We start from the raw sequence: 27,937 nt of genomic DNA, 5'->3' as shown, positions 1-27,937 counted from the left end.
TGCAGTGAGCTGAGATCCGGCCACTGCACTCCAGCCTGGGCGACAGAGCGAGACTCCGTCTCAAAAAAAAAAAAAAAAAAAAAAAGAAGGCTCAGAAAAATCCAGACAACGGTCTTGGTGTGCGACAAGGGATCTGAGAGTTGTCCGGTGGAAGTTGGCCGGGACCCAGTTTCCCGAACCGGGCTGTTCCTGGTTTTGCTGGCTGCAGAGTCCTAGGTTCTGTGTGTGTGTGCATGTAAATATGTACACACACATGCACACATGTGTCTATACATGTATGGACATGCACCCACAGATACACGTATCTGTATGTGTCCTCACATACACATCTGTACCTGTGTGTAGAAACACATGTGGGCATACAGGTCCCTGCGTACATACTTGCATGCCTGCTAACTGAACTTTTCTGGGTCCAGGAGAGAGCATTTGGATTGTGGTAGGGCCATGTTCCAGATGACACGTGCAATGGGACGTGAATTTTTGAGAAACTGCCGGCATAGTAATGCCTCCTGTGCAGGGCTGGGGGTGGAGATGTGGGGCTGGGAGCCAGACCGTGTGTCCGCACCCCCACCCAGAACCCAGTCTTGTCTCTTCTGCTGTGTTGAGCCCATTTCCACCTGAGGCGGCAGCATAGCCCTGGCCAGGGCCCTCGGCCCTGCTGGGTCAGCCTGTGCGGTCTCACCAGGACCCTACACCATCCTCCTGTGAGTGTTCCTCTGGGCTGGGGGCCAGGCCAGGGAAACTGAGGCGGGGCACGCACCCTGAGAGGTCAGTGCTGAGCAGCAGCTCAGGTATGTCTAGGACAGAAAGGATGACGGTGACACTGGGCAGGGAGCCACCTTCTCTGTGGCTTGAAAAACTGGAAATGTTCTGTGAAATTTCCTAATTCTTTCAACATTGACCACTAATAAAAATACTAAACATGAATTTGTGGCCTTTGTGTAAAGGAAACCCCCCTTCAGAATATATGAATTCACCATGGCTCTGATTGGCTGACAGGCAGGAGCCCAGGCCCCGGGCTTGGGAGATGGTGCTTCTGGGGAGGCCGTGGGCAGGACGGGGTAGCAGCTGCCCTGTGGGATGCGGCTCCACTCCTGCTCCAGGTCCCCAAGAAGGCTGTGAAGGCAGGGAAGCCTGGGAAGCCTGGGAAGCCTGGGAAGCCCGGGAAGCCTGGGGCCGGAGAGGAAGCAAATCCTTCCAAGTCCTGTGTTTCAGACAAATGTGAATTGGTCAAAGTATTTAAAAAAGCTGGGCAGAGGGGACCAATGGAGGGAATGAGGTGTCATCTCTGTATCCAAATATTACCTCAAAGGTTAAAAAGAGGCCGGACGCGGTGGCTCATGCCTGTAATCCCAGTAGTCTGGGAGGCCGAGGCGGGCGGATCACCTGAGCTCAGGAGTTTGAGACCAGCCTGACCAACATAGTGAAACCCCGTCTCTACTAAAAATACGAAAATTAGCCAGGCATGGTGGTGGGCACCTGTAGTCCCAGCTACTTGGGAGGCTGAGGCAGGAGAATCGCTTGAACCTGGGAGTCAGAGGTTTCAGTGAGCCGAGATCACGCCACTGCACTCTAGCCTGGGCGACAGAGTGAGACTCTGTCTCAAAAAAAAAAAAAAAAAAAAGATTCTGGTGGGTCTGGGGCAGCGAGAGGGTGGCAGAGCTGGGCCCAGAGCACTGTGTGGGGGGCGCCTGGCCAGGCTCTGAGGGGCGGAAGGTTTTGCGAGTGCAGGTGGGGCTGAGTGTGGCCCTGCCTCACCCGTGTGCCTCTTTCTCTTTCCAAGTTAGAGAAAAGGAGCGTCTTCCTAGAGAGAAGCAGCGCAGGGCAGTATGCCGCCTCAGATGAGGACGACGCCTACGACTCCCCAGACTTCAAGAGGAGGGGCGCCTCGGTGGACGACTTCCTGAAAGGCTCTGAACTCGGCAAGCAGGTGAGTGCGGGCCAGACCCCACACCGTCCTCTTGGTCGGCATGGGCTCGGAGCAGGCCCCGTGGGGATCAAGAGACGTGGGCACTTTTCCCTGCTACCCTTGGGTCCCTAGAGAGATGGAGACGCCCAGCTGGGGTCCCAAGTCATGCTAGATTTCTTAAGCTTAGGTTTGATGATGCCTGTCACGTACCCTCACTGGGGATAACTGAAAAAGTCGAGGTGCAGGGCTTCCACCCGCCCCCACTGCACCATCCTGGTATTTGGTCATGGGGGTGGTTTTGCAGGTCCTGGTAGGGTTAGGCTCAGTTCAGGCAGAACCTGCCATTCGCTCATTCACCTCCGTTAATCGGGCAGATGTTTGTTGGACATCTGCTAGGGAGGTATCATGGGAAACAAAATAACACGGCCAGTGTTCGTCCTTCGGAACAGCAAAACGTCAGAGCTGGGCTCACGAGGAACACATTCAGCCAGTGTGGGGTTTCTGTCTGATTTCCGATCATGCACATTCTAATGGAAATGCCCTCGGATGCTGTAAAGAACAAAACTTGGACAACAGGAGCAACTGGAAATAACTGAGGGCCTGAGGAATGCTCCATCTTGGGAGCTCAAAGACGCTGCAGATATCAGATCACACAGTATCCTCTGTACCCACTCCCACAGCAAAACAGCCCCATACCCAGAGAGGGCGACTGGCATCTCTCAGACCTGGGTTTATGTCCCGGCTGGTTACAGACCACAAGTGGGCAAGTCCCCTGACTCCTCCAGCCATGATGGTCTTCATCTGGAAGATCCAAATCATTCAGAAACGGAATGTCCAACTAATCACGGCTAAGACGACAAAGACGTTTAATTACCTCACATCACAGGAAGTCTGCAGTAGAGGCTGCGAGGTGGATTTGGCTCTCAGTGTGTCAGGGGTCTGGGTTCTGTCTCTTCCATTCTCTTGGCCTTTCTCTCATGGTTACAAAGTGGCTGCCATAGCTCCAATAATCGCACCCTCCTATGAGAGAACCCCAAGAAGGAAAAAAGGGATGAATGGAAGCCAGACTTCCTTCTAGTCGGACTTCCCATGATATCTCGCTGAGCAGACTGAGGTCACATGGCCACTACCCAGGCAGGAACTGGATTCCAATGAATGGCTTATCAGTGACGTGTCATCCAAAAGCCCACCAGCGTGGCTCAGTGGTAGAAAGGAGAGCTTTATTGGAGAGGCTCTGGTGCGTGCTGAGGGTGCTGTCTCTGAAGAGGGAAGGGCAGGGTGGTTTTTGTGCCTCACAGGGTCCACATTACACAGAACCATAGGCATTCAGGTTGGGGAAAAGCTGTCCATCCGTCCGAGAGGAGTCACACACACACATGCAGTGAGTAGACGTATCTGTAGCACCGCACCTGGGGCGGGGTTTTAGTGTTAGGTGGAATTGGCTCTTCCTACCAAAAGGTGAACCCCAGGACTCAACGCCTAAGCTAAAATGGGCCTAAGCCTCTTTAAGCTGAAACCGGCTTCATGTCTACAGTCGCTTGTCAGAAAAGAGTGTGTGTAAGGCCGGTCCTCTGCCCAGCTGGAGTTGCGTGGTCTGGGTTGTAAATGAGAGTTAGGAGGAGTCCCACAGCTCCTGTTGTTGGGGAGTTTAGCAAGAGTGTGGGTTTTCTTGCAGCATAGGAATTTCGAGAGCAGCCATGCCAGCCAGGCCTTGACCCCTCGGCCCCAGGTATCTTTTATTTCCCTAACCTTAGGGGCCATCTCAGTAGAGAAAGGTATCTGTTTTGGTCGCTTGGGTCACAGATGATTCATTCTCTTGGTGCTGGGCCCTGGGTGAGTTCTGGAGATAGGATTTCTGTTGACTGTTGTACTGGTCTGCTGGGGCTGCCATCACAGAATACCACAGATCAGGTGGCTCAAACAGCACGAATCTGCTTCTCACAGTGCTGGGGGCTGGAAGTCCAGGACCGAGGCACCAGCAGGGCTGGTTTCCCCTGAGGCCTCCCTGAGGCCTGCAGATGGTGCCTTCTCCCTGAGTCCTCACGTGGCCTTTACCCTGTACATCCCTGGTACCTTGTCCTCTTTTTGTAAGGAAAACAGTCCTGTTGGATTAGGGCCCTACCATCATGATGTCATATAATCTTAATCACCTTTTTAAAGAGCCTGTCTCCAAATAAAGTCACATTGGTGGTTAAGGTTTCAACCTCTGAAGAGGGCGGGGTGGGGAAATACAGCTTAGTCCATAGCAAATGTGGAGTCAGCAACACCTGCCACGATAGCACAGGTTTATGAGGCTTTCCGTGTGTTGCATGACACGTAAAATGCAACTGGCATGTAGTAAGTTCTCAGTAAATGTGAGCTCTTATTTTGTGTATACAGGGAAACTGAGGCCCACAGAATTGAGAATTTTTGTCCATGATTACGCAGATGGTCTTCTAACAGAGCTGGAATTAGATTGAACCGAGGCCTGCAGAAGACCTGTTTCCATGCCTTTCCCAGTGTGCCCTGTTTTCCACCTACCCAGGAGTGAATCATTACCTTCCCTGCCATCTGCTCAGGTTTTGAACCCAGACGAAAGGCTGGAGCACTTGTTCTCTGGGTGTGGGACCCACATCCCCACTGGTTTTTGAGATTGGCATTCAGTGCTGTCTTATGGCAGCCACAGCCCCAGGTGGCCACAGAGCCCTGGACATCCGGTCACCTGGGGCTGAGTGTGACTGAGGCCCTGAATTTTTACTTCTATAAAATTAGTTACAGATTAGTTTACATTCTAATTAGTTTACATGTAAACAGCTACACGTGGCTGGTAGCCACCACTGCTGACGCCCAGCTCTGGATGACCACACCTGCTACAAGAGATGACTTTTCTAGAGAAGAGTAGAAATACAGCAGCAGAAACACAGCTCTGCACTTTCAAGGGCCTTCCAGCCCTTCTGATGAGCCTGCAGAGGAAGTCTGTCTGGCTAAGCATGCTATTAACGTTGTCGTGCTTGTTTCCTTTTTTAACAGAGCAAACAGGTCTGCTTCTATTAAAATTTAAAAAGCATTAATATTTAGCAGCATTGTTTTATGCTGTATTCATTTAGATGACAAGTGACACTTGTTTTCCATTTACAGTCGAGATATTTTCTGTAAAAGTAACATTAAATATTGATTCAATTCAAAGAATACATTCATTAATCATACGGATGACATCTGGCTAGGTGACGCATCATGATGGTGGCAGGGAGTCACTGAAGTTGAGCTGGTGCACAGACCGCTGGTTTTACAACCCGGGAAGCATTTCCTGACCACCTGCTTCTCCACGCTGCCCGCCCCGTCACACGTACCTTACCCCGGCATTATCCCATCTGCCCCAAGACACTGACGTTCTAGCAGGCGGAAGCCTCCACTTTTAGTTGACTATTATAGTATCTCTAGCATTTCACACATAGTAGGTGCCCAATGAGTGTCGAATGAATGAATGAAAGAAGTGAGGCTGAGGGTAGCCGAGACATTTGCTCTGAAAAAATCACCTCCATTCTCCCAATATTTCAAATACATTTCCATTCAGTCCACAGTGAGAAATGCTCGCTATACCAATAAATAATATCTTTATCTGTTTTTAAAAGTGTTTCATTGACAAAGACTGTCTGTGTTCCAGGTGTACGTCTTGATGACTGGATGTAGGTACCCACTGTGTAAAGACTGTCACGCACGGCTGAGTGTGGTGGCTCACACCTGTCATCCCAGCACTTTGGGAGGCCAAGGCGGGTGGATCACTTGAGGTCAGGAGTTTGAGACCAGCCTGGCCAACATGGTGAAACCCCGTCTCCATTAAAAATATAAAAATTAGCTGGGTGTGGTGGCAGGTGCCTGTAATCCCAGCTACTCAGGAGGCTGAGGCACGAGAATTGCTTGAACCTGGGAGGTGGAGGTTGCAGTGAGCTGAGATCGTGACACCGCACTCCAGTCTGGGCAACAGGGTGAGACTTGGTCTCAAAAAAAAAAAAAGTCTGTCCCAGTCAGGTGAATTAATACATCTGTCATTGCCCATGCTGAACACGAGGCCCGCAGAACCTGCTCTGCGTGTAACTGAAACTCTGTACCCTTATTAAATCTAAGGAAAGAGGCTTTTAAGAGGAATTTGTGATTTTTAGTTTGGTGAGAGAAAAGGTGGTTTGCCAAGTGACAAGACTGAAGTTTGCTATAGTGATGATAAAAATCCTGTCTTGTGGAAGCTTTACCTCAGCTTCTCTGTAAGTGAAATTTATAGCCCCAGGCCTGCTGGATGCAGGGCTCAGCACCTCCCCTATCCCCAGGGAGGGCCATCTGCCTGCCGGCATTCTCCACTGAGGACTGGAGGTAAAGCCGCGTGTCCCCCAGGAGAAGGCACCCGCCAGGTGGAGTTTCTAAGGCCATGTTCTCTGTCAGCAGAGGCAAGGGCAGACCTGGACCTTGGTCTCAGCCCTGTTGTTTACTTGCTGAGTGCCTTCGGCCAGTCACTAGACATCTCCCTGAAATGCTGGCGACCTTTGCTTAGAACACTATTCCAGGAATGGAGAGTCGGCTGACCTCAAGCATCTGGTGAACGCCAGACGCCTCCTTCCGTCTCAGGAGTTGACCCCTAGCTCGCTGCTGGGGTTGAACAAAGTGAGACTGTTCTGTGGTGCAGGAAGTCCCTCGCCAGGGGCCTTGGGAGGGCCTCGTTAGAAACAACCTCACCTTTTTCATCCATTTAAACCCAGTTCGCTTTCATGCCTTCCACTTGGAGCCTGGTTGGAAGCGTTAGGCCTGGTGCAGCTGAGAGGCTGGTGTTACAGATTGCCCAGCTGAGGCCCTTCCCATCCTCCCTCCCGCGGGCTCGGGGCCAGAAACCTTCCATCTGCAGTGCCATGCAGCCTCCCTCAGCAGGCCAGGAACTGACCGTGATGCCCACGCATACACATCTTCATCTAGGTTAGTCACTGAAGCCAGATTTTTTAAAGATAAATACGTCACAGAATGCTATTGAATACTTTTGTCTTGCCACACCCCCGCAAAATAAACTGTTCCCGATCGACACCATGTAGCAAAAACACAGTATCTTTATGGATGTATTGCATTCATAAATCTGAGCGCATGACAGCGTGTAGTTTGAGTTGTCGAAGGTTTGCTTTGAATACCGTTACCACGAGACGGGGTGCTTTCTCTGTGAGTGGAAATCGGCGGCTGCTGCTGGCACCATCACTGCGAGAGTCCACCCGGCCTGTCGCCGTCTCCAAGCTGGCATGTTACCAGGTAGCCGCTTCATTTAAAGACACTTTTTTTGTTGAAGCCTTTACGCTGTCCGCAGCCTCCGCCCAGTGCCCCTACTATCTGCACAATCTTCATCTCGTGCTGAGGCCGAGGTGGGCCTGGAGCGAGCACACAGTCTGCGGTGCGGCGCGGCGGCTCCACCTCCTGCCAGGCCAGGCTGTCTGCCAGTGTCTGCGCGTGTGTGTTAGACAACGTGGCATGTTTTAAAAACCGAAGTGCCTTTTTATGGTGCATATACACCCCACCTTACCACTATCCCCCTGCCCCTCTGACACAATGCTGGATCCGGTGTACACCTGGTATGCACTGATCCTCACTGTCACCAGAGTTTGCAGCCTTTGTCCAGCCAATAAGTTGGAGAAGCTGAGGGTGCCCAGAAATGGACATTCTGCCCACGTATTTTGTAAGCCCCAGTGGGTTTTCTGTCTTGTCCAGAGCTCAGGTGTTTCTGTACCTGTTGGAGCTGAGAGACCTGCGCTGATCCCGTCTCTGCCACTTCAACAGAGAGGGTGGGTATATCCTCTCCCAGCCTCACTTTCCAGAACGAGTAACACACCCTGTGCCCATCTCTGGGCCTGTGAACCCCGAGAGTCAGCAAAGCAGGGAAAGGGTTGGCAAGCTCAATCTGGCCTCCTCTAGGATGCGGAAGGAGCCATCCACTCAGTAGCCCCTTTGCTTGGCCCCCAGCCACACTGTTGCCATGGAGACGAGTACCACACGGAGAGCAGCCGGGGGTCTGACCTCTCAGACATCATGGAGGAGGACGAGGAGGAGCTGTATTCTGAAATGCAGCTGGAAGATGGGGGAAGGAGGCGTCCCAGCGGCACGTCCCACAATGCCCTCAAGGTGAGTGGCCGGGGAAGGGGGACCCTGCACTCCGTCCCCAGAGTAGCTCCATCCACGTCCCTTTGCTGGGGCTGGTGAGGCAGGCTCCAGAGGGGCCTTGCCCTACAACCAGTAGCCCTCGGATTTGGATTCGCTTCTTTCTCACTATTGAATCTGCATTCGGGAATTACCTACACTCTGGTCTTGCTCTTGGCCAAAAGGTCTGGGTAAAGGAGTTTAGAGGAATCCATTTGACACCCTCCAGGGGGCACCCAGCTCTGTGCCAGCAACAGGAGTGGGGGGAATAGAACAAAGAAGACCTGCCTCCGCAGCCTTAAGTCTCACCTTGAGAGAATCGGCAGCTGAGAGCGCGTGAATCAGCCTCTAAATCTAAAGCAGAGGTCGGGACGCTGTGGTCAGCAGGGAGCTCCTTAAAGGAGGGCACTCTGGTGGCCCTGCCTGGCGGTGGGCAGGAGTCAAGCACAGTGAGGTTGGAGGAGATGGGTGTGGAGGGAGGGCTGTCCCGCATCTGATCACACCGGCCTCGCAGATAGGCTGGAGGCTCCATGCACCTACTCAGACCACCTCCCGCTAGACCCTCTCCCTTCTGCTCCGGCAGAGGCCATCAGCAAGGGGTCGACGGGAGATTGCCTGCAGCAATATCGAGCTCGAGGCACCCTAGAGCCAAGGAGGGTGGGTTTCCCAGCCGCGTGGCTTCCCCTTGGTCCTGGCCTTGGGGAGACGTTTGCCACTGCTGCTGCAGCCGCTGGCCAGCGTCTGACTCCTGCGTTCATGTGCTCTGCAGGGCGGTGCGGGATGACCAGCTCTATGCACCAGGCCCTGTGCTAGGCCGAGGGGTGCCCTCTGCAGGTCCCAACCTAATGGGGAGACAGACAAAGAGCAAGCCATTGGTAGGAGCTTTGTGGGTTTTTCCAAATGAAAAAGGCCTTGGAGAGGAAAATTCCCCGGGACGAAGCCTCCCAGCACTGCTTTCTCCAGGAACACAGGGCGTGCATTTTGAATGGTGGACAGAAGGCTCATCCAAATCTGGCCTGCCGACTCGGTGCCTACTTGCATAGACAAGACTGACTTATGTTCTCCTGGCAAAGGCCCCTGGCAGGGCCTTGGGGATGTCCTGTCACCAAAGAACATGCCAGATCCCTATGCAAACCCTGCATGGTGCAGCACGTGCTATCCCCGGCAGCTCCTCCGTCCCCGCTCCCAGGTGACACCATGGAGCAGGCTCACACTGGCCTTTGCGGAGTGGTCCAGTCTGACCCCAGGACCCCTCTGTGTACCCCAGGGCCAGGAGCTCTGAAAAAGTGCCCATGAGTCGGGCCGGGTGAGGCGGGCAGCTGGTCTTCCCATGCCCCTGATGCCTCTCCTTTTGATGGAGGAAGAGCCTGGGATGGGGCTTCATGGGAATTGCTTAGCAGAGAAATAATGTCACCTTCTCTCCTCAGAAGGTGGCCCAGGGTCAAGCAAGTTCATCATAAAGTTCCTGGGCTGAGCCCCACCCCCTCCACCTCTTAGCAACGGGGATCACCGGGGCAGGGGCTTGGCCAGGATGGGGCAGCCTCCCTCTCCCATTCACAGGGTGTTGTCAGTTTTTAGAAATCATGTAGGAGGCTGGGCGTGGTGGCTCACGCCTGTAATCCCAGCACTTTGGGAGGCCGAGTTGGGCAGATCATGGGGTCAAGAGATCGAGAACATCCTGGTCAACACGGTGAAACCCCGTCTCTACTAAAAATACAAAAATTAGCTGGGCGTGGTGGTGCGGACCTGTAATCCCAGCTACTCAAGAGGCTGAGGCAGAAGAATCACTTGAACCCGGGAGGCAGAGGTTGCAGTGAGCCGAGATTGCACCATTGCACTCCAGCCTGGGCAATAGAACGAGACTCCGTCTCAAAAAAAAAAAAAAAAAAAAATTGTGTAGGCAGGTCTGGATTTCTGGATTCTCTTTAGAAATTACAAGATGTGGTACAGAGATCTGGCCACTCAGCATGCATGTTCCCACGTGGCAGTGAGAAGCTGTGCCAGAGCTGGGTCCCTGGTGGGCACAGCAGGTGTTCGGCCCCCACTGGCCTGGTTCACTCATCCCGCCTGCCTTGGAAAGTGCCCGGGGTTGCCATGCCTTTACTCTAAAGATGGTTTGTTTTTGATGTCCTTATTCGCTCCAATATTAGCTCATGTGCCCCCGAATCTGCAGAAAGTGAAGGGAGAGAGCTGTCAGCTGCAGAGTGTGCCCCGATGCCTCCTCCCCTGGCTTGTGGCCAAGTCCCAGGCCCATGGCAGACCCCATGTTAGGCAAATCCCACGTGGTCCCCGAGATCAAGGGGCCCACAGCCAGAGGGGGGACAGACAAGTCGCCCTGTTCTGTGCCCATGTGGCTCATCTCTACTGAGCATCCCCAGGGCTGATGGCCGGGACCCAGGGGCACGCTTTACCTGGGTGGTCAGCCAAGCCCCCTCGAAGGAGAGACCAGTCAGGAGTCCTTCATGCTCTTCGGGTAGAGGGTGAGTTGAGGGCTGTTCCTGGCAGAGAGTGGTGACATGCAAACGGGCAGTATAAGAGACATGGACACTGGTTAAGCAGCTCCCGGTGCGGCCAGCCCCGTGCCACCCGCTAGAGACCATGATGGCTCAGGTACGGCTTTCAGGGATCCCAGAATGCAGGATGCAGAGGAGACAGGCGGACTCCAGTCCTCTGCTGACACAGACTCTGCACGACGGTGTGCAGGCACTGTTGGTGGGGCTGGGGATGGCGTAGTTTCACGCAGCTTGTATCTTAGCAGGGAGAAGGGTGACACATCGGCCTAACTAGAAAGGCCTGCAGAGGGTGCTGAGCACTGGAAGGGAAGCGGGCCCAGTGGATGGACAGGGGCAGGTCAGGCTCCCCGTCTGGTGAACTGTCTCCAGTCACAGTCAGCCTCCAGTGGCAGCTGCCCTCAGGGTTTCTGAGGACGCAGCACCGGGCAGTCTCCCCTGGCACCGTGGCCACACCCACCCTCCACAGCAGTGGTCCCGCGGGCACTGTGGGGCCTGATGTGCTGCCGGAATCTGACCTACCCTCTCCTTGGCTGGATGCATGGTGCTGGCTCCTGCCCGGCCCACTGGCTCTGCCTGTGCTCTGCCTCGGCCTGCACCCCGCACCAGCCCCGTCACCCATTCTGTTTTCATTCCAGAGCCCTCCACGGCATGCCCCCGGCCCGAGTAGACGCATGCTTCCCACCCCTCACTGCCTCCAGGACTAATTCTGTCTGTATTTTCTTTCCTCCCCCGGCCCCCACTTCATGCTGACCACACACTGTCTTTCCCGCGCCTGTTCTTGGCACGCCACCCCCGTAAGGACTGCACTGAGCATAGGACCTCTGAAGGCACTTTCTGGGAGCCCGAGTTTCCCCACCAGCCCCACAGGAAGAGACTTTTCAGTATCCCCGAAGTAGCGGAAGAGGATGGAGAGTGCTGCGGGCTGCTGCACAAACAGGGTGCAGGGCCGTCCCCCAGGGCCAGGACGGGGCTGGCCAGAGAGCCCAGGCCCGGCCGGCCCTGCAGGGGCGATGAGGCCCCTCGGGGCTCCTGGTTCCCGGTGAAGCACAGGGGCTCGGGGACCGTCCCCCACGCAGAGGATTTCCTTCTGGAAGACAGGGGCTGTCGGTTCAGCCGCTCGGCCACCCGGAGCCCGGACAGCGGCCTGGACTGTGGGAGTGAAGAGGAGGAGTCACGGTTTGGCTTTGGAAACACCGTGGCCACGTGCAGCCCAGGCCCTGGCCACTGTCCCTGCAGGAGGGGCCTGAGGCCGCTGCTGGCCCGGCGGCGGACGCTGACCCGGCAGAGCAGCGTCGAGGAGGACTTTGGGGAGCAGGTGGGCCCCGGTGGCATCCTCAGGAACGACGACCCCCAGCCCAGCCCGGAGAGGCCGCTCCCCAGGAAGCACGGCTGGGGCGAGCCCGCCGAGCACCAAGATTTTCGGGGTGTCTGGAAGAAAAGCGTAACCATGCCCGACAGTAGGGCAGCTGCCCCCCACGCAAAGCCACCTCCCAGAGTTGCACAAGGCCCCCTGGTGTGTGACCTAAACTTCCTTTCCACAGCCACTTGCCAAACCAATCTGTTCCATTCTTTCATTGGTTTTCTGTTTGTCCTGGTGTCCATCCCTGGGGACGCTCTTGCCGGCTGTCTTCATTTTCCCTGCATTTTTGCTTTCTCAAGTCCCATTTGCTTCCCAACCTTTTGACCATGCTGAAGATTTCTTTACTTTGCTTAGAGTGATGATTTCCACCCCCCAGAATCAGTAATGAGTATGGCTGCTTGAATTAAAGGACAACTGAATCTAAATTTTAATTAAGGGTTAGCTGAAGTGCGATTCTCTGAAAGTCTGGCAACATGTTTGTGTGCACAGCGATCCTTAGGGATTTATTTATGAGACTAGGATTGTCGAGGGGTTTTTTTTCCTTGTTATTTTGGAGTTTTTTTCATTGCTTTTTGACCTTCATCCATAACCAAAAAAAAAAGAACAATGATTGAAGAAATCTATTTTTTTTTTTTTTTTTTTTTTTTTTGCGTATTGTTTCCAAAGTTTTTGTTTTCTTCTCATTTGTTTTCTGTGCCCACGGTTTCCAGAACGCACTTTCCATGATCAGCCTTCTCCCCGCCGGCCCAGCCGTCTGGGCTTGTTGTTGGTGTTGAGCGTAGGGATTCATTGAAGGCTTCATTCATCTCTATATTGTGTCCTCTTTTCAGAACATTTGCTCCTGTCATGCTGACCTTTTCATTGAAAACACAGGTGAGCCATCCACATGGCGCCAGGCCTTGGGTCTGAGGCTGTGTGCTTGCGATGGGCCCACCCGGGAGAGGTGCGAGATCCGTACCTCGGCGACTCAGCTGCCCACCGCAGCCCGCGGCCCCCCGGCCCCACCGCAGGCTCTGCAGCAGGCATACCTCATCCCCAGACTCCCTGCCCGCCGTTCACGCCTGTGTTCCTGAGAACTTCCTCACTCCATTTACTTACTAGCAAGAAGAAGGTGTTGCTGTGATTGTCTTTAGTCAATCCTAACCCTGATCTAAAGGTGAATTTAGAGGTGAACTTAGCCAGAAAGGCGACCGGTCTGAGTCCTGGAATGTTACCAGCATCTTCAGATTAGGAGTAGAATGTTGAGTTTTGAAGCTGATAAAATGTAGAAACTTCCGTCTTTGTGTGTGAGAAACCTCACACACAACTTTTATCCAAGCAGGACAGGTGGAACTGCAGTGTCTTCCCCACTTTTGTGACAGCTGGGAGGGGGCATGTGGAGACTAGGAGGGGCTCAAGTGCTCCAAGGAGCCAAGGTGGGGCGAGATGTATTCAAGCCATTGTCTCTTTGGTCCAAAACATTTGTCTTCAGCACCAGCAGCAGCAACCAAGAGACCCCCTACGAGGAATTTTTTGCCCTCACCCCACCATGCGCCCAGCAGCGGCTCCGAGTAGAGAGTGGGTGCTGGTGCACGGCTTTGTTCTCTCCCAGGCCATTCAGCTAACCTTTCAGTTAAAAGCTAAGTTTAGTTGCCTTTAGAGATTCTGCTTCTCAACCCACTTGATTTGGCTAACTGAATTCTTCAGCTCCCAGTGCTGGCGAGACTTATGACTTTGCTGTTGTTTTGTCTTCAGATTTTAGGGAACCCAGCCTCTGCAGGACGGGTGGATCACATGGGTCGGAGGTTTCCCCGCGGCAGCGCTGGTCCTCAGAGGTCCCGGCCCGTGACAGTCCCATCCATCGGTTAGTGGCTCCATCGTTGCTGTTCTGTCTTCCAGCTGCGGAGCATGTGGCTGCTTTACTCCATCTCAGCATGAACTCAATTTTAGGAGTAGCATTTTCAGCTAAGCACAGAACCCTCTGTTATTTATGGCAAAAAAGAAGGCAGGAACAGCACAAGATAAATGAAAGCTATTTGTAAGTATTCTTGAAATATCAAATTGGCCTTCTACATCCATGTTCTCCCCGCTGATTTGTTCCTGGAGAATTTCACAGGGTAAGCACTGAAGGGACCACTTGTGTTGCCTCCCTCGTCCTGGCACGGGCTCACTGGGACACTCAGGGTCAGAGCCCGTGGCAGGTGCAGAAGCTGGATGTCAGCGTGCCTCGGGGGTCCGTGAGCCCCGCCAGAGGGAACGCTGTCTGTCTGCAGAAGACACACTGGCAGCAGAGCTAAGTCCTGGGGGACACCGTGCAGCTGTGTGTGCCCCTGAAGTGCGTGCTCCCCACATCCATCTGGGCACCTCCCCTGCTCATGAGTCATCATCGGGCATTCTGTTTCCATTCTCTTCCTGACATTCTGGAATTCAGCCAGCCATGCTGAAAGCTATCGTTTTAGCCATCCTCATCAATCCGCAGAGGGGGATACTTCTATTATTGGAATCAATCATGGCAAGGAGAATTCCAAAAAGTATTATGCATAAGATAATGGAAGCTGGTCATCAGCACAGAGGAACCAGGCTTCTATGAAAACACACACACACACACACACACACATGCAAGGAGAACTCCTGATACTAGAAGTAGATGAGGAGAAACCGTCTTGGTTTGGCATGACAGGGCTCAGGGAGGATAACTTCTGGATTGTCTAGGCCCCTGAAAAGCCACCTGGAATCTCACTGAAATAGCTGAAGTTTAAAAGGCAACTGGTCTTCTTTTCCGTCAACTCAAAATGAAGACAGGCTTCATGAAGCAAACAGATTTTTTAAATTGTGTCCTGCCAGACTTTTTCTTCCTTGTACAATTCAAACAGTAAGAAAAAAAAATTTCCTTTTCCATCTTTACAGTTTTTAGATTGTTTTTATCTTTAACCAGTAAAAATTCCATGCAGTGTTAAAGATCCGTAGGCAACAGTATTTTCAGTTAACTGAATAATAAAAGATGCAGTCAGGATCAGAGAACCTTGATGGTCGTACTACAGATCAACTAGCAGGGTTAGTGGAGCCCAGATTCCTTTCGGGTATTCTAAACCTACTGCGTGTCTCTCAAATCTTCATTCACTTTGTGTCCCTCCGGAGGAACTACGGAGCTTAATAAATAGGTTCTCCTGGCTTTCGTGTTAAATGGCCTGTCTGAGATGTCCTGTCTTGAGAAACGAGGTGGGGAAAAGGCCACTCCTCCTGTTCAAGGCTCTCTTTCTCTCTCTCTGGTGAGGGTGAGTTTTCAAGTCTTCACGTGATGGTAACTTTAATGAGTGAAATGACCTGGTGATGGGGTAGCCACTGACAAGTTAATGCTGTGGCCATTCAGAAAGGACGTCCTTTGGAAGAGGCATGCTGGGTCTTCTCTTCCAATCTCCTAGGACTGAGAACTGAAAATTGGGCTGTGACAAATCAGCACTTGAGCCAGGAAGTCCAAGAAAACCAATCCTGGGCCTGCAGTCTTGCCAGGGTGACCCTCGCTGTCAGAGTCGCAGGCGACAATTTGGCTGGATTTTTCTGCAGCTGTGGAGTTCCAAAGGCTGCATATGTGTCTTAATTTCAGGAGGACACTTGTTAAATTGGGCGAAAGAGCAAATCTATGTCAACACCTTAACAAGGAAAAATCCTCTGAACATAACTCGGAAAAGAGTTAACTGACAAACCTATGAAAGGTTTGCTTTAATTGTGCTGATTTCTTATCACGTAGCCAGTCAGGAAACCACGTAAAAATAACGAAAACCAGACACTTTATACACAAACACACATCTCAGCACCTATGATGGTTTCAAAAGGAAACAGAAGTGGTGGGTGCTTATCACCCACCTGAGGAGGCGGCCCTGGCAAAGAGCCTTGGGAAATGAACACAGTGACAGCTGAACAGACAGGATGCTCCTCTAGTTCTCATTTACTTAATTGTATTTTTCTTGTGAAAATATTAGAGAACAATATTTTAGAAATCTGCTACATTTCAAAAGCATTACTTTTCTTTTTCAGAGGAAATTAAGTCTGTAAACCATATACTTCCTATTTTTAATAAGCAGTGGACCTACAACAAAAAATAATATAATAGGTTCTCTGGATTTCCAAAATTTAAAAAATGTCTTTCATGATTAAAAAACAAAATTATGTAGCTTCCTATCTAATAAATTCTAAACCATACAATTAGCATAAAGAGGTCTCGACGCTGATAGATGTCTTCATATATATACTTAATTAGGTTTGGTTTTATCCTTTATAATTTTTGGTCTTTGCATTTATCTAGTTGTTGACCTGTCAGACAGAAGGCCTGCAGATTCACCCTTCTAAAACCGAAGCACTATGTTTAAGAGGATTCTATTCTTAGGAATCAACTCTGAATATCTCCTCTGTAGTCTCCCATTTTTTTTTTGTTATTTGTTATTTTGGCTACTGAGCCTACAAAGTGAGGAAAGTACAGCACATTTTCTTCGTGTTCAGGGAGGAAAAATAAATTATTGACAAAGCTTTGCCCCTTAAAAAGGAGAGCCTTTTCTTAAGGTTTCCCTGCAAGCAAAAAAAAAAAAAAATCAAAAGCTGTCAACTCTGTTTAATAGATGATTCCCTTTATCTCCACAGAAATTACAATGGACAGTAGCAGGGAGGGCGGTCGATCTGGGCCAGGTAGTGAGGGAAACCTCTCTCCTGTAGAAAACGGTGCTTATTCTCACGGCACCGGTGGCTTTGGGAGGCCACCCAGGCGGCCAGGCATGAGCCCTGATCTCCCACATGATATGCACACCCTTTCTCCTAGCAGACCCCTTGGGCCAGCACGCTTCCTCAGCAGGACAGGAGGCAGTGCCCACTCCCCCCAGGGTCAGACGGACAGCTGCAGGTAAGTGCTGCTTTCAGTCTCGCCTGCCACCACCAAGGACAAGGGACCCCCAATGGCCCAGTCCAGCCTGCAGTGAAGCCAAGTTTCCACAGACACATTCCAGGGAGGCCGCTGCTCTCTCCCTGTCGAGGTCCGGTGCTCATAACACATCCAGTGCATCCTCTCTGGAGGAGCGGACGGTGGAGTCACCACAAACACATGACTTTATTCACATACGTTCAACTCCAAGTGCTCCGCCCACCTCTACCCCACACCTGTCTTCCCCCCACACAACGTGACACTGGGCAGTTCTCTGAAAGGAGCCTTCGCCGGGGGACTGGCCTCAGGCAGCTCTGTGTTGGGGTGTCTGCCTAGATGCCTCCCGTGGTGTGGCCAGTTGCATGGTGCATGTGAGTTTGGACTTGAAGACAAAACGATGTGTTTTTGCAGATCATGGTCCTTGACCATAAGCCACTTACTGAGAAAATGCACTCTTCCCTAGGCTCTAGGAGGGACTGGAAAGATTTTCAAGGGGGATGTCGACCACCCCCAACTCTCTCTAGGCTCTGACCATAGCCCCTCACCCCTCTGCACATTTTGAGGCCACAAACTTGCCACATAAACTCAGCTGGAAAGTGCTGAGAACTTGCTTGGAAAATGCTGTAGCCAGAGGTTCTCCTCCACCGGCATTTTTCCGTACCTGGAACTGCATTCACTAGATCACACTGACATGGTCATTAAGTTCCTCCAGCAGAATGGAAAGCACATCCTTCTCACGCAGCCACAGCTGTTCTCCACCATCATCCCTGGGTGCGCGAAAGGGCTGCACAGTTGTGCCCGCTGTAGAGGCCACGGAACGCTTCACATTCTGTTGAACTCGGATACCACCCGAAACCAGAAAAAACGTCATCAGGTTTTTTCACTGACTATCAACAAAATCAAAATAGCATGGAGAAATTAATGAAGCCTGCTGTGGAAAAGTTTTGTTCCCTGGCAGAAATTACATTTTAGATTAGGCATTCAAAAAAGACTCTACATCTCAATAATGTAAACAATTTATTACGTTTTAAAATTCAACGTTTCCTGCAGCCAAAACGCTTTTTGTTTTTAGACTACATGTTTTGTTTTTTTCTGGTGAAAGAGGCTGATCCGTTTGGTTCTTTCTCTACCACCTGTCCTGTCTTTTCCACAAACCTGTGTCCTCTCGTCCCACCACCTGTGTTCCTCGTGCTGGGACCGAAGCTCCCGCTAGGCTGCCTCTCCCAATCCTGCGCTTTCTGCTGCCAGCTGGCGTCATTCTCACTCGCTTCCATGACGGTGTTCTGAGACCACCTCCCAGGATCAGACCAATATTATCTGTCGGTTCCCTCTCCCCCACCTTCTCTCTCCATACATATATGCACACATATATCTAATGATGTTCAGTGATACATATGTATATATATGCATATGTATTAGGATTTCCAAAATAATTGTTTTGACTTTTTAGAATCAACTTTCAACTTTTATTTTGGATTCACCGGGGTACATGTGCAGGTCTGTTACATGGGTATAGTGAAGAGTGCTGAGCTGTGGGGTACAAATGATGCCATCATTCAGATAGTATAGCACCCTGTCAGGAATTTCTCAGCCCTTGCCCTCTCCCTCCTCCACCGTCTAGTGGTCCCCAGTTTCTGTTGTTCCCATCTTCGTGTCTATGTGGACCCAATGTTTAGCTCCCACTTGTAAGTGAGAACATGAGGTATTTGGTGCTCTGTTCTTGTGTTAATTTGCTTAGGATGATGGCCTCCAGTGGCTGCAGGCGACATGATTTTGTTCATTTCTCTGGCTGCGTAGTATTCCATGTGGTATATGCACCACATCTTTATTCAGTCCACTGTTGATGGGCATCTAGGTTGATTCCATGTCCCTGCTACTATGAACAGTGCTGCGATCACCATATTGAGTGCCTGTGTCTTTTTGGTGAAACGACTTCTTTTCCTTTGGGTATATACCCAGTAATGGCACTGCTGGGTCAAATGGTAGTTCCGTTTTAAGTTCTCCAAGAAATCTCCAAACTGCTTTCCACAGTGGCTGAACTAATTTCCATTCCCTCCAATGGCATATACGTTTGTAAGTGTTTCTTTTCTTTGCAGCCATCCCAACGTCTATGTTTTGACTTGTTAATTGTCATTCTGAATGGTGTGAGATGGTCTTCCATCGTGATTTTGTTCTGGATTTCTCTGATGATTAGTGATGTGGAGCATTTTTTCATAGGTTTATCATCTGCGTGCATGTCGTCTTTTGAGACGTCTATTCATGTCCTCAGCTCTTTCTGATGGAGTCATTTTTTGCTTATTGATCTGTTAAGTTCCTTGCAGATTCTGGACACTAGACCTTTATCAGATGCACAATTTGCAAATATTTTCTCCCATTCTGTAGGGTGTCATTTACTCTCTTGATAGTTTCTCTTGCTGTGCAGAAGTTCTGTAATTAGGCCATGCATGTTAATTTTTGTTTGTGTTGCAATTGTTTTTGTGGTCTTTGCCATACATTCTTTGTCAAGGCTGATGTCCAGAATGGCATTTCCTAGGTTTCCTTGCAGTATTTGTATAGTTTGAGGTCTTACGTTTAAATCTTTGATCCATCTTGAGTTAATGTTTGTATATGGTAAAAGGTAGGAGTCCAGTTTCAATCTTCTGCATGTGACTAGCCAGTTATCCCAGGAGCATTTATTGAATGGGGAGTTCTTTCCCCATTGCTTATTTTTCTCAACTTTGTCAAAGATCAGATGTTTGTAGGCATGTGGTTTTAGTTCTGGTTCTCTAGTCTGTTCCATTAGTCTGTGTGTCTGTTTTTGTACCAGTGCCACACTATTATAGTGACTGTAGCCTTATAGTATAGTTTGAAGTCAGGTAATGTGATACCTCCATTTGTTCTTTTTGCTTAAGTTTACTTCAGCTATTTGGGCTCTTTTTTGGTTCCATATGAATTTTAGAGTAGTTTTTCCTAATTCTATGTAAAATGATGATGGAATTTTGATAGAAATAGCATTGAATCGTATACATACATAACAAACCTGCACATTGTGCACATGTACCCTAGAACTTAAAGTATAATAATAATTTAAAAAATCGCACTGAGTCTGTAGGTTGCATTGGGCAATATGGCTACTTTAATGATATTTATTCTTATAACCCATGAGCATGGAGTATTTCAGCGTTCATGTCATCTATGACTTCTCTCAGCAGTGTTCTGTAGTTCTCCTTGTAGAGATCTTTCACCTCCTTGGTTAGATATATTCTGTGTGTCTTAGTTAGATGTAATCTGTATATTTTGTGTGTGTGTGTGTGTGTGTGTGTGGCTATTGTCAAGGTGATTGCATTCTTGATTTGGCTCTCAGTTTGAACAATTTATTGGTGTATAGAAATGCTACTGATTTTTATACATTGATTTTGTACCCTGAAATTTTATTGAAGTGTCTATTGGTTTAGGAGCCTTTTAGCAGAATCTTCAGGGTTTTCTAGGTTTAGAATCGTATCATCAGTGAAGAGAGGTAAGTTGACTTCTTATTTCCTATTTGGATGCCTTTTCTTTCTTTCTCTTGCCTGACTGCTCTGGCTAGCACTCCAGTGTTGAACAGGAAGGGTGAGAGCAGGCATCCTTCAGTGTTGAACAGGAAGGGCAAGAGCAGGCATCCTTGCCTTGCTCCAGTTCTTAAGGTGAATGCTGCCAGCCTTTGCCTGTTCAATATGATATTGGCTGTGGGTTTGTCATAGATGCCTCCTACTATTTTGAGGTACATCTTTCAATGCCTAGATTGTTGAGGGTTTTTTTACTCATGAAGGGATGTTGAATTTTATTGCAAGCTTTTTCTGCACTATTGGGATAATCATATGGTTTTTGTTTTAGTCCTGTTTATGCGGTGAATCATATTTATTGATTTGCATATGTTGAACCAATCTTGCATTTGAGGGATAAAGCCTACTTGGTCATGGTGAATTGTCTTTTTGATGTGCTGCTGGATTCAGTTTGCTGGTATTTTGTTGAGGATTTTTGCATCTGTGTTCATCAGGGATATTAGTCTGTGGTTTTCTCTTGTTGTGTCTGTCAGATTTGGGTATCAGGGTGATGTTGGCTTCATAGAATGAGTTAGGGCGGAGTCCTTCCTCCTCAATTTTTTGGAATAGTTTCAGTAGAATTGGTACCAGCTCTTCTTTGTATGTTGGTAGAATTCAGCAGTGAATTCATTTCATTACTATTGGTCTATTCAGGGTTTCAATTTCTTCCTGATTCAATCCTGGGAGGTTGGGTGTGTCTAGGAATGTGTCCATTTCCTCTAGTCCAAAAGAACCACTTTTAGAAGCTGGGTGGTATATGGAGCTGAAACCCAGTTCACCAGGAAATTATTAATTCACTGTAATAAAGATGTGTTTGTTGCCAGTTACGTATTTACCTAAGTGAACAGTTGGTCACCTCCACGGACTTTGATTAACATACAAATGTATTTTAAACGTGGGTGGTGCTTAGCTTTCCATTTTGCAGAGCTTGTGGGTCCTGGGAAGGCTCCCCAGCACGGGCCATCCTGCCCCTGGCACTGCGGCAGCTCCTGCCCCAGCCTGTGCTCTCTGGGGAGGCCTCCGAAGCCCAGGCCCGTCTCAGTGCCTTCACACGCAGTGTGGCAGGTACAGAGTGTGGGTGTAGTTATGTGCTTCTCCAGTTCATCTGAGCTAGACCTCCTGATCTATTTCTGCCTACATGTTAAGACACAAAAAAGACGAAAGTCAAGGAACTGCTGCCATCCTCACTGCTTTCCAAAGCTGCATTTCCTGTGTGCACTCCTCAGTTAGGCTCACTGCCGCTCTGTTCTTCACCCCCACTTGCTCTCAGACGATTACGGGCGAGACCGCCTTTCTCCAGACTTCTATGAAGAGTCGGAAACTGACCCTGGTGCCGAAGAGCTCCCGGCCCGGATCTTTGTGGCTCTCTTTGACTACGACCCGCTCACCATGTCCCCAAACCCAGATGCTGCAGAGGAGGAGCTCCCCTTTAAAGAAGGCCAGATCATCAAGGTGCGGGACGGCTGCCTGGGGCAGCTTCAACAGCCCCTGAGGCGGGTCTGGGTCGCGGGGGCGGAGACTGGTAACTCAGAGATACAACTGCCCCTGCAGATCATGGGTGGGACACATCAGCCGCCTTCTCCTGCAGGCTGTGGGCGAGGCACGGGGAGCCGGGCACAGGAGGAGGTGGCATGGTGCTGTGACGGCCAGGGACCTGCCCTCTGCAGAGTGCCTTCTCCAGCGTCTGCCCGGTTTGTGTGCACACAAACACCCAAATGTGTCCTGTGAACTCTGGATTCTATTAGGGCCTATGTTGTTGAGAAAAATATACAGGCTCCACATTTTAAAACACTTGTCAGTCAACAGGCAGGCAGGGAAGAAAGGAAGGAGGGAGTAAAAGGGAGGGAAAAAGGGAAGAAGGGAGCATCAGTAGCTAGAGGCTGGAGTTCCACGCCTTAGTTCTTTAATACGCCTGATGGAGGCTGTTTCCTATCCCTTTGATAGCCAGCCTTTTTTTTTTTTTTTTTTTTTTTTTTTTTTGAGACAGAGTCTTGCTCTGTCACCCAGGCTGGAGTGCAGTGGCACCATCTCGGCTCACTGCAACCTCTGCTTCCTGGGTTCAAGTGATTCTCCTGCCTTAGCCTCCCGAGTAGCTGGGACCACAGATGCACGCCATCACACCCAGCTAATTTTTTTTTGTATTTTTAGTAGAGACAGGGATTCACCATGATGGCCAGGCTGGTCCCGAACTCCTGACCTCAAGGGATCTGCCCGCCTTGGCCTCCCACAGTGCTGGGATGACAGGCCGTGAGATCCAGCCTTCTGAGAGAAGAGGCGCCTTGTGAGTTTTAAGGAGGGAAAATGAGAGACAGCGTGCTGTTCAGTAGGAGAGGGGCAAGACAGAGGGCCTTGAACCCTGTTTGCAGTTTCATCAAGGGTCCTGACGGGTGGCATCTGACAACGGTCGGAATGCCTGCTGGGTGGCACTATCTTGTTACGTAGGAACCCATTTCAGGCAGACAGCAACACCACTTTGTGCAGACTACCTGGTCCTTCTTGGTCGAGTGGGGTCTCATCACGCACCCTTTTAATGTGCGTGAATTTAAATACATGCATTCATCCAAGCAAACCCCCTGCCTAATGAGAAGAATGGCAGGTTGTCCAAACGCTAGATGAAAAACCGGCTCGAGTCCGTCATAGAGCGAGGGTTACATGTACACATCTACGGCACACACGTGGGTGACCTACGCAGGTGATTTATGGTATTTTAAAACCATATTTAAAATATATTTTCGACTAGACTCACTTACCGTCAGTGGGACTACTGTATTTCTGAACCAATCAATTACAATGCTTGATTTATTTTTCCCCACGACTCTAGGTTTATGGTGATAAAGACGCTGATGGATTCTACCGTGGAGAAACCTGTGCCCGGCTTGGCCTTATTCCTTGTAACATGGTCTCTGAAATACAAGCAGATGACGAGGAGATGATGGATCAGCTTCTCAGACAGGGCTTTCTCCCTCTGAATACACCTGTGGAGAAAATAGGTAAGCGTAAACCCCTCTTCGACCTTTCCTGTGCGTTTTATCGCACAAAACGCCTGCTGCTCAGAGAGGCAAGTGGTGATGAGGGGACCCCAAGTTGCATCATTTAAATACGCCAAAGTCATGTAAATGTTGACCAGTGATTTTTCTTGGGCAAAAGCCACTCTCCAAACCAGGACTGCCAGTAGTCTCCTGCGTGCTTTAGGGACACACGTACATAAATGTGAAGACACAGATGATCTAATGGGCGATGAAGTACAGTCTTGCTTGCAAAAACTTTATCACACCTAGAAAACACATGATTAGCTGCCTTCTGGTAATACGGTGTGAACATCAGCCTGTCTACAATAAATTTCAGTGGGTGGTCAGGGGAGCGCTGTGCCTTTCATTCTTTAGGTGACCTTTGCTTATCCAAGAGGCACAAAAGCTTTTTTCTCTTTAGTTTGGGTAGACATGAAACTCCTTCATTTATCTTAAGCCAGTCTGCAAGCACCCGTGAGAATGCAGCAAAACTACTTTCAGTGATTTTTAAGCAACATTACATTTATGAGTTTTAAATTTTTTTCCATGTACAATGACAATGTATTCATTTAAAAAGCCTCTATTTTTTCTAAAACGCAGTAGAGAGATACCGGTTTTATAGCATTCATATTTAAGGTTTAATACTTCAAAACTTGATTAACTTCTAAATCAGACTTCAAAGACAAAATTCAGTGCTTCAAACACTATACATAGTTTTAAGGATAATCACAAAATCAAAACATTTCAACCTTTTTTGGCATTAATAAGCGCATCATCTCAAGATAGAATCCACATCTAATAGTCAAGGTTTAGTGTGAATATATCGCCCACATTAAATCCATGAGATTGAAGATCTTTGAGCCCTTTATCCCCCTATCCACTTTTGTTAAGATCTTCTTTCCCGAAGTGGACTAAGACTGTTTCGAAGAGAATACAGGCCCTGTACACCACAGACCCAGAAAGTATACAAGAATTTCTTTTAAGGAATGGTAACTTGATTTATATTATCAATTAGATTAAATGTTTTTTATTCTATTTTTTTTAATGTGGATGGCCAAGGGAACCTAGCCTGATATATCTACGTGTCCCCCACCCCACCCCCGCCATCGCCAGAAACTATCATCCTTAATGGTGAAATGCTGAATGCGATCCTCCTAAGACTGGGCACAGACAAGGACTTTGGCCCTCACCACTCCTTTTGCACATCATACTGGGGGTCATAACCAGGGCGACATGGTGAAGGAAAGTCACACCTGGTGTACAGACTGGAAGGGAAGGAATACAACTTTTTCTATTCACAGATGACATGGAAATCTACTTAGAAAATCTCAAGCAATCTCAAAGAATAAAAAAGTTCCTAGAACTAACAAATGGAGTGTAGCAACCTCCACGGATACAAGGTCAATATACAAAAATCAGTTGTATTTCCATATGTGGGAAGTGAAAATTTAGAAATTAGAATTTTTAAAAGTAGTGCCAATTACAATGACACAACAAAACATGAACTACTTAGCATGAAATCTAACAAAACATGTGCAGTATTTGTATGACGAAAACCAGAAGACACTGAGGAAAGAAATCAGATACCTAAATAAATGGACAGAGAGACCATATTCATGGACTTAACATTGTTATGTCAGCTGTCCACAAGGTAGCCTACAGATGCAGTGCAAGACCATTCAAAATCTGTGCCGGGATTTATATAGACTCAACAAGCTAATTCTAAAATGTATATGGAGAGGCAAAGGAACTGGAATAGCCAAAACTGTTTTCAACAAGAACAAGAAGGTTGGAAGTTCACGTAAGCTAATGGAAGCTTACTACTGTAGAGGTAAGCTAATTGAGGTAACGTGGTGTTGGAGAAAGTATAGAAATGTAGATTAATGGGGCAGAATGAAGTCCAGAAACAGACCAATACATATGGAGTCCACTGATTTTGGACAAAGGTAAAAAGGCAATTCAATGGAGAAAGGGTGCTCTTTTCAATAACTGGCGCTGGCATTACTGCACATCCATATGCCAAAAATGAATCTTAACCCATACTCTCACCATATTAAAAACTTCAATAAAAATGGATCATACTTTTAAGTATAAAAATTAAGACGCTAATACTTCCAGAAGAAAACGCAGGAGAAAACTTTATAATAATCAGGCAACGATTTCTTTGATAGGACATGAAAACACGATCCATAAAAGGAAAAAGTCAGTGTTAGGCTTCACCAAAATTAAATACTCTGCACTGGAAAAGTGCAGAATAAAAAGACAGCCACAAGCTGGCAGAAAATACTTACAAGTAGCCCCCTGGAAAAAGGACTTGCGTTCAGAATACACAGAGACTTTTCAGTAAGGAAACAATCCAATAAAAATATGTATAAAATATTTAAGTGACCTTTTACCAAAGATGATATGTGGGTGGCAAATAAGCACATGAAAAGATGCTTAACATCACCAGTGAAATACGAATTAAAACCACCCTGAGAAACCAATGCACACACACTTAGAATGGCTAAGATTAAAACGACTGGCCGTCGCAGGGGTGGGCACAAAGTGTGCCAGGTGAGCCTCTGCACTGCTGGTGAAAGTGGATAATGGCATCACCGCTCTGCAAAATAGTTTGCTGGTTTCTTGTAAAGTTATATATGCACTTACAATACAATCCAACAACTTCACTCTTATACACTTACCCAAAAGAAAGGGAAACTTACGTTCACACACACAAAAACTGTACACGAATATGTTTGATGTTTTGATGACCAACAGTCATCAAAATGTGGAAACAACTCAGGTGCCTTTAGCTGGTGACTGAGTAATGGAGTGAAGGCGCCCCACACGATGGAGCCTACTCAGCCATGGAACAGAGCCACTGCTGATACAGCCAGTGACAAGGGTGAATCTCAGAGGCATCATCCAAATGACAGAAGCCTGTCTCAAAAGCTACATTCTGCATGAGTCCCTTTCAGTGACATTCTGGAAAGGGCCAAAGTCTGGGACAGGAGACAGATCTGTGGTTACTGGGCTGAAGTGACTACAGAGGACCATGGCCGGTGTATATCTTGATTGTTGTGGGGTTTCAGGACTGTGTGTGCTTATCACAAAGTAAGGTACCGCACGCTAGAAAGAGCCTTAGTGTATGTAAGTTCTACCTCAGCGAGAAGTACATGTATGTTGTTATGCCACCTTTCCAAAGTCATACTTGTAACATTCCCTGTAACATGAAGCATGCTGCGAAACACTAACCTCTGGGTGAGGTCATAATGCAAGGAGACAGACATGTGCAGGTCCGACAGAGGACACGTGCACAGAGGCTTGTGTGCGTCCTGTAAACTGCAGCAGTGGCTTGTAACCAGAACCCAAGGGGAAGTAATTGCTAGAATTTTGCAGGTCTACACAAGTGGCCCCTATACCTGCTGAAAACCACTGAAAAGCCACATTGCTGACTTTAGCTGCCGTTAAGATAGTTGCCTTTGATGGTGTTCATCTGTATGTTTGGAATTCCCCAAATCAAATGTAAGCAGAAAGTAGCTGTGTTTAGAAGAAACACATAAATGCCAACTTTTGCCAGGAAGAAGGTCCTTCCCAGCCCCACACCTTCAGTCTGACAGGGGTTTCCTGGTTGGGCCAGGTCCTGCGGCTCTCCACTGAGGCCTCCTTACGTCCTGAGAGTGTTCACCTGTTATCTGTGTGGAGCGCTCACGCTGGGCAGAGCCTAGGGCAATTCCTCTGCAGCCCCTTATGCTTCTGAGTGTGCTGGGATGACGCCCAGGCCCCCATCTGTGGCAGAGACAGAGCCAGGCCATGGGAATGCACCTCTAAGTCGACTGTGCAGAGCTGGGCTTTTCTCCATGGCCACTGCTAAACCTCAGTGGAAGGATGCCGGGGAAGCAGCATGGGGGAAGCCACAGGGCTGGGTGGAGAAGGCATCCCTGTTTATATTCATGCTTCTCCTGAGGACGGTGCCTTAGTTTTGCCTCCGCTTGGGGAGCATGACTTGATTTTGTCATGCCACCATAGTTACACAAACAGGCACTTTTAAAACTGTGTCTATGGGGCTTTCCCAGAGCAATGGTCACAACCGTGCACTGTGCAGGGCCTCACGAGCTACGGCCTCCCTGTGCTGGCCAAAGCCGTCTACATTTGCTGTTTGAGAGCCCTGTGCTTCATGTGAGTCTCACTGGCTTAACGGACAGACTAGAGGAAGGAAAATGTTTATGTTACTCTAAGGGGGAGAAACCATACTACCGCAAAAATATGAGAATATGGAGTCCTGGACGACTGACCCAAAGTAGAGACGTTTGCTGGTGTGAGTGCCCAGGAGATGTGGCCCTGTTAGCGGTGCCAGGTCACAGCTGCATTGGCCTTGTGTGACACGGAAGGAGGGGGAACGCCGCTGAGTTTGAAATAACGTCATGATGGCTTTCTTCCCCCCTTGTGATTTGAACAGAGAGAAGCAGAAGAAGTGGCAGGCATCATTCAGTATCAACCCGGAGAATGGTGGCCCTGTATGACTATGACCCCAGGGAAAGCTCGCCCAACGTGGATGTTGAGGTACCAGCCAAACACC

At 49.1% G+C, this 27,937-nt stretch overlaps 2 protein-coding genes and 1 long non-coding RNA gene across 40 annotated transcripts in view; 1 reads left to right on the top strand and 2 right to left on the bottom strand.

The window, feature by feature from the left end:
* The window catches only part of RIMBP2 (RIMS binding protein 2), a 328,353-nt gene that overhangs the window by 288,851 nt on the left and 11,565 nt on the right, over nt 1-27,937 (top strand). For 19 of the 38 annotated variants that reach the window (XM_045366334.2, XM_045366336.2, XM_045366337.2 and 16 more), the window contains 6 exons: nt 1,784-1,930; nt 7,874-8,032; nt 13,655-13,763; nt 21,639-21,820; nt 23,190-23,358; nt 27,818-27,921. In XM_045366334.2, coding sequence (XP_045222269.2) covers nt 1,784-1,930; nt 7,874-8,032; nt 13,655-13,763; nt 21,639-21,820; nt 23,190-23,358; nt 27,818-27,921 — 870 coding nt within the window. Of the gene's footprint in view, nt 1-89; nt 1,456-1,783; nt 1,931-7,873; nt 8,033-11,359; nt 12,074-13,654; nt 13,764-21,638; nt 21,821-23,189; nt 23,359-27,817; nt 27,922-27,937 lie in introns of those variants that run through there. The other 19 variants (XM_065525063.1, XM_015431820.3, XM_045366325.2 and 16 more) reach the window with 2 other exon arrangements.
* Nucleotides 2,759-17,609, bottom strand: LOC135966360 (uncharacterized). Its single transcript, XR_010579662.2, has 2 exons — nt 17,470-17,609; nt 2,759-2,929 (listed from the first exon to the last, which is right to left on the bottom strand). It is a non-coding gene; the product is annotated as an uncharacterized lncRNA (long non-coding RNA).
* PIWIL1 (piwi like RNA-mediated gene silencing 1) overlaps nt 23,138-27,937 on the bottom strand; it is a 72,322-nt gene continuing 67,522 nt past the window's right edge. The window contains exon 21 of the mRNA XM_065525071.1: nt 23,138-23,343. Within this exon, the coding sequence (XP_065381143.1) occupies nt 23,314-23,343 (30 nt within the window). The 3' untranslated portion in view covers nt 23,138-23,313. The remainder of the gene's footprint in view (nt 23,344-27,937) is intronic.

The sequence above is a fragment of the Macaca fascicularis genome, chromosome 11, assembly GCF_037993035.2.
Source record: "Macaca fascicularis isolate 582-1 chromosome 11, T2T-MFA8v1.1".
Classification (NCBI taxonomy): domain Eukaryota; kingdom Metazoa; phylum Chordata; class Mammalia; order Primates; family Cercopithecidae; genus Macaca; species Macaca fascicularis.
The sequence above is the reverse complement of the archived record's forward strand: the minus strand, read 5'-3'. Positions and strand labels throughout refer to the sequence as shown.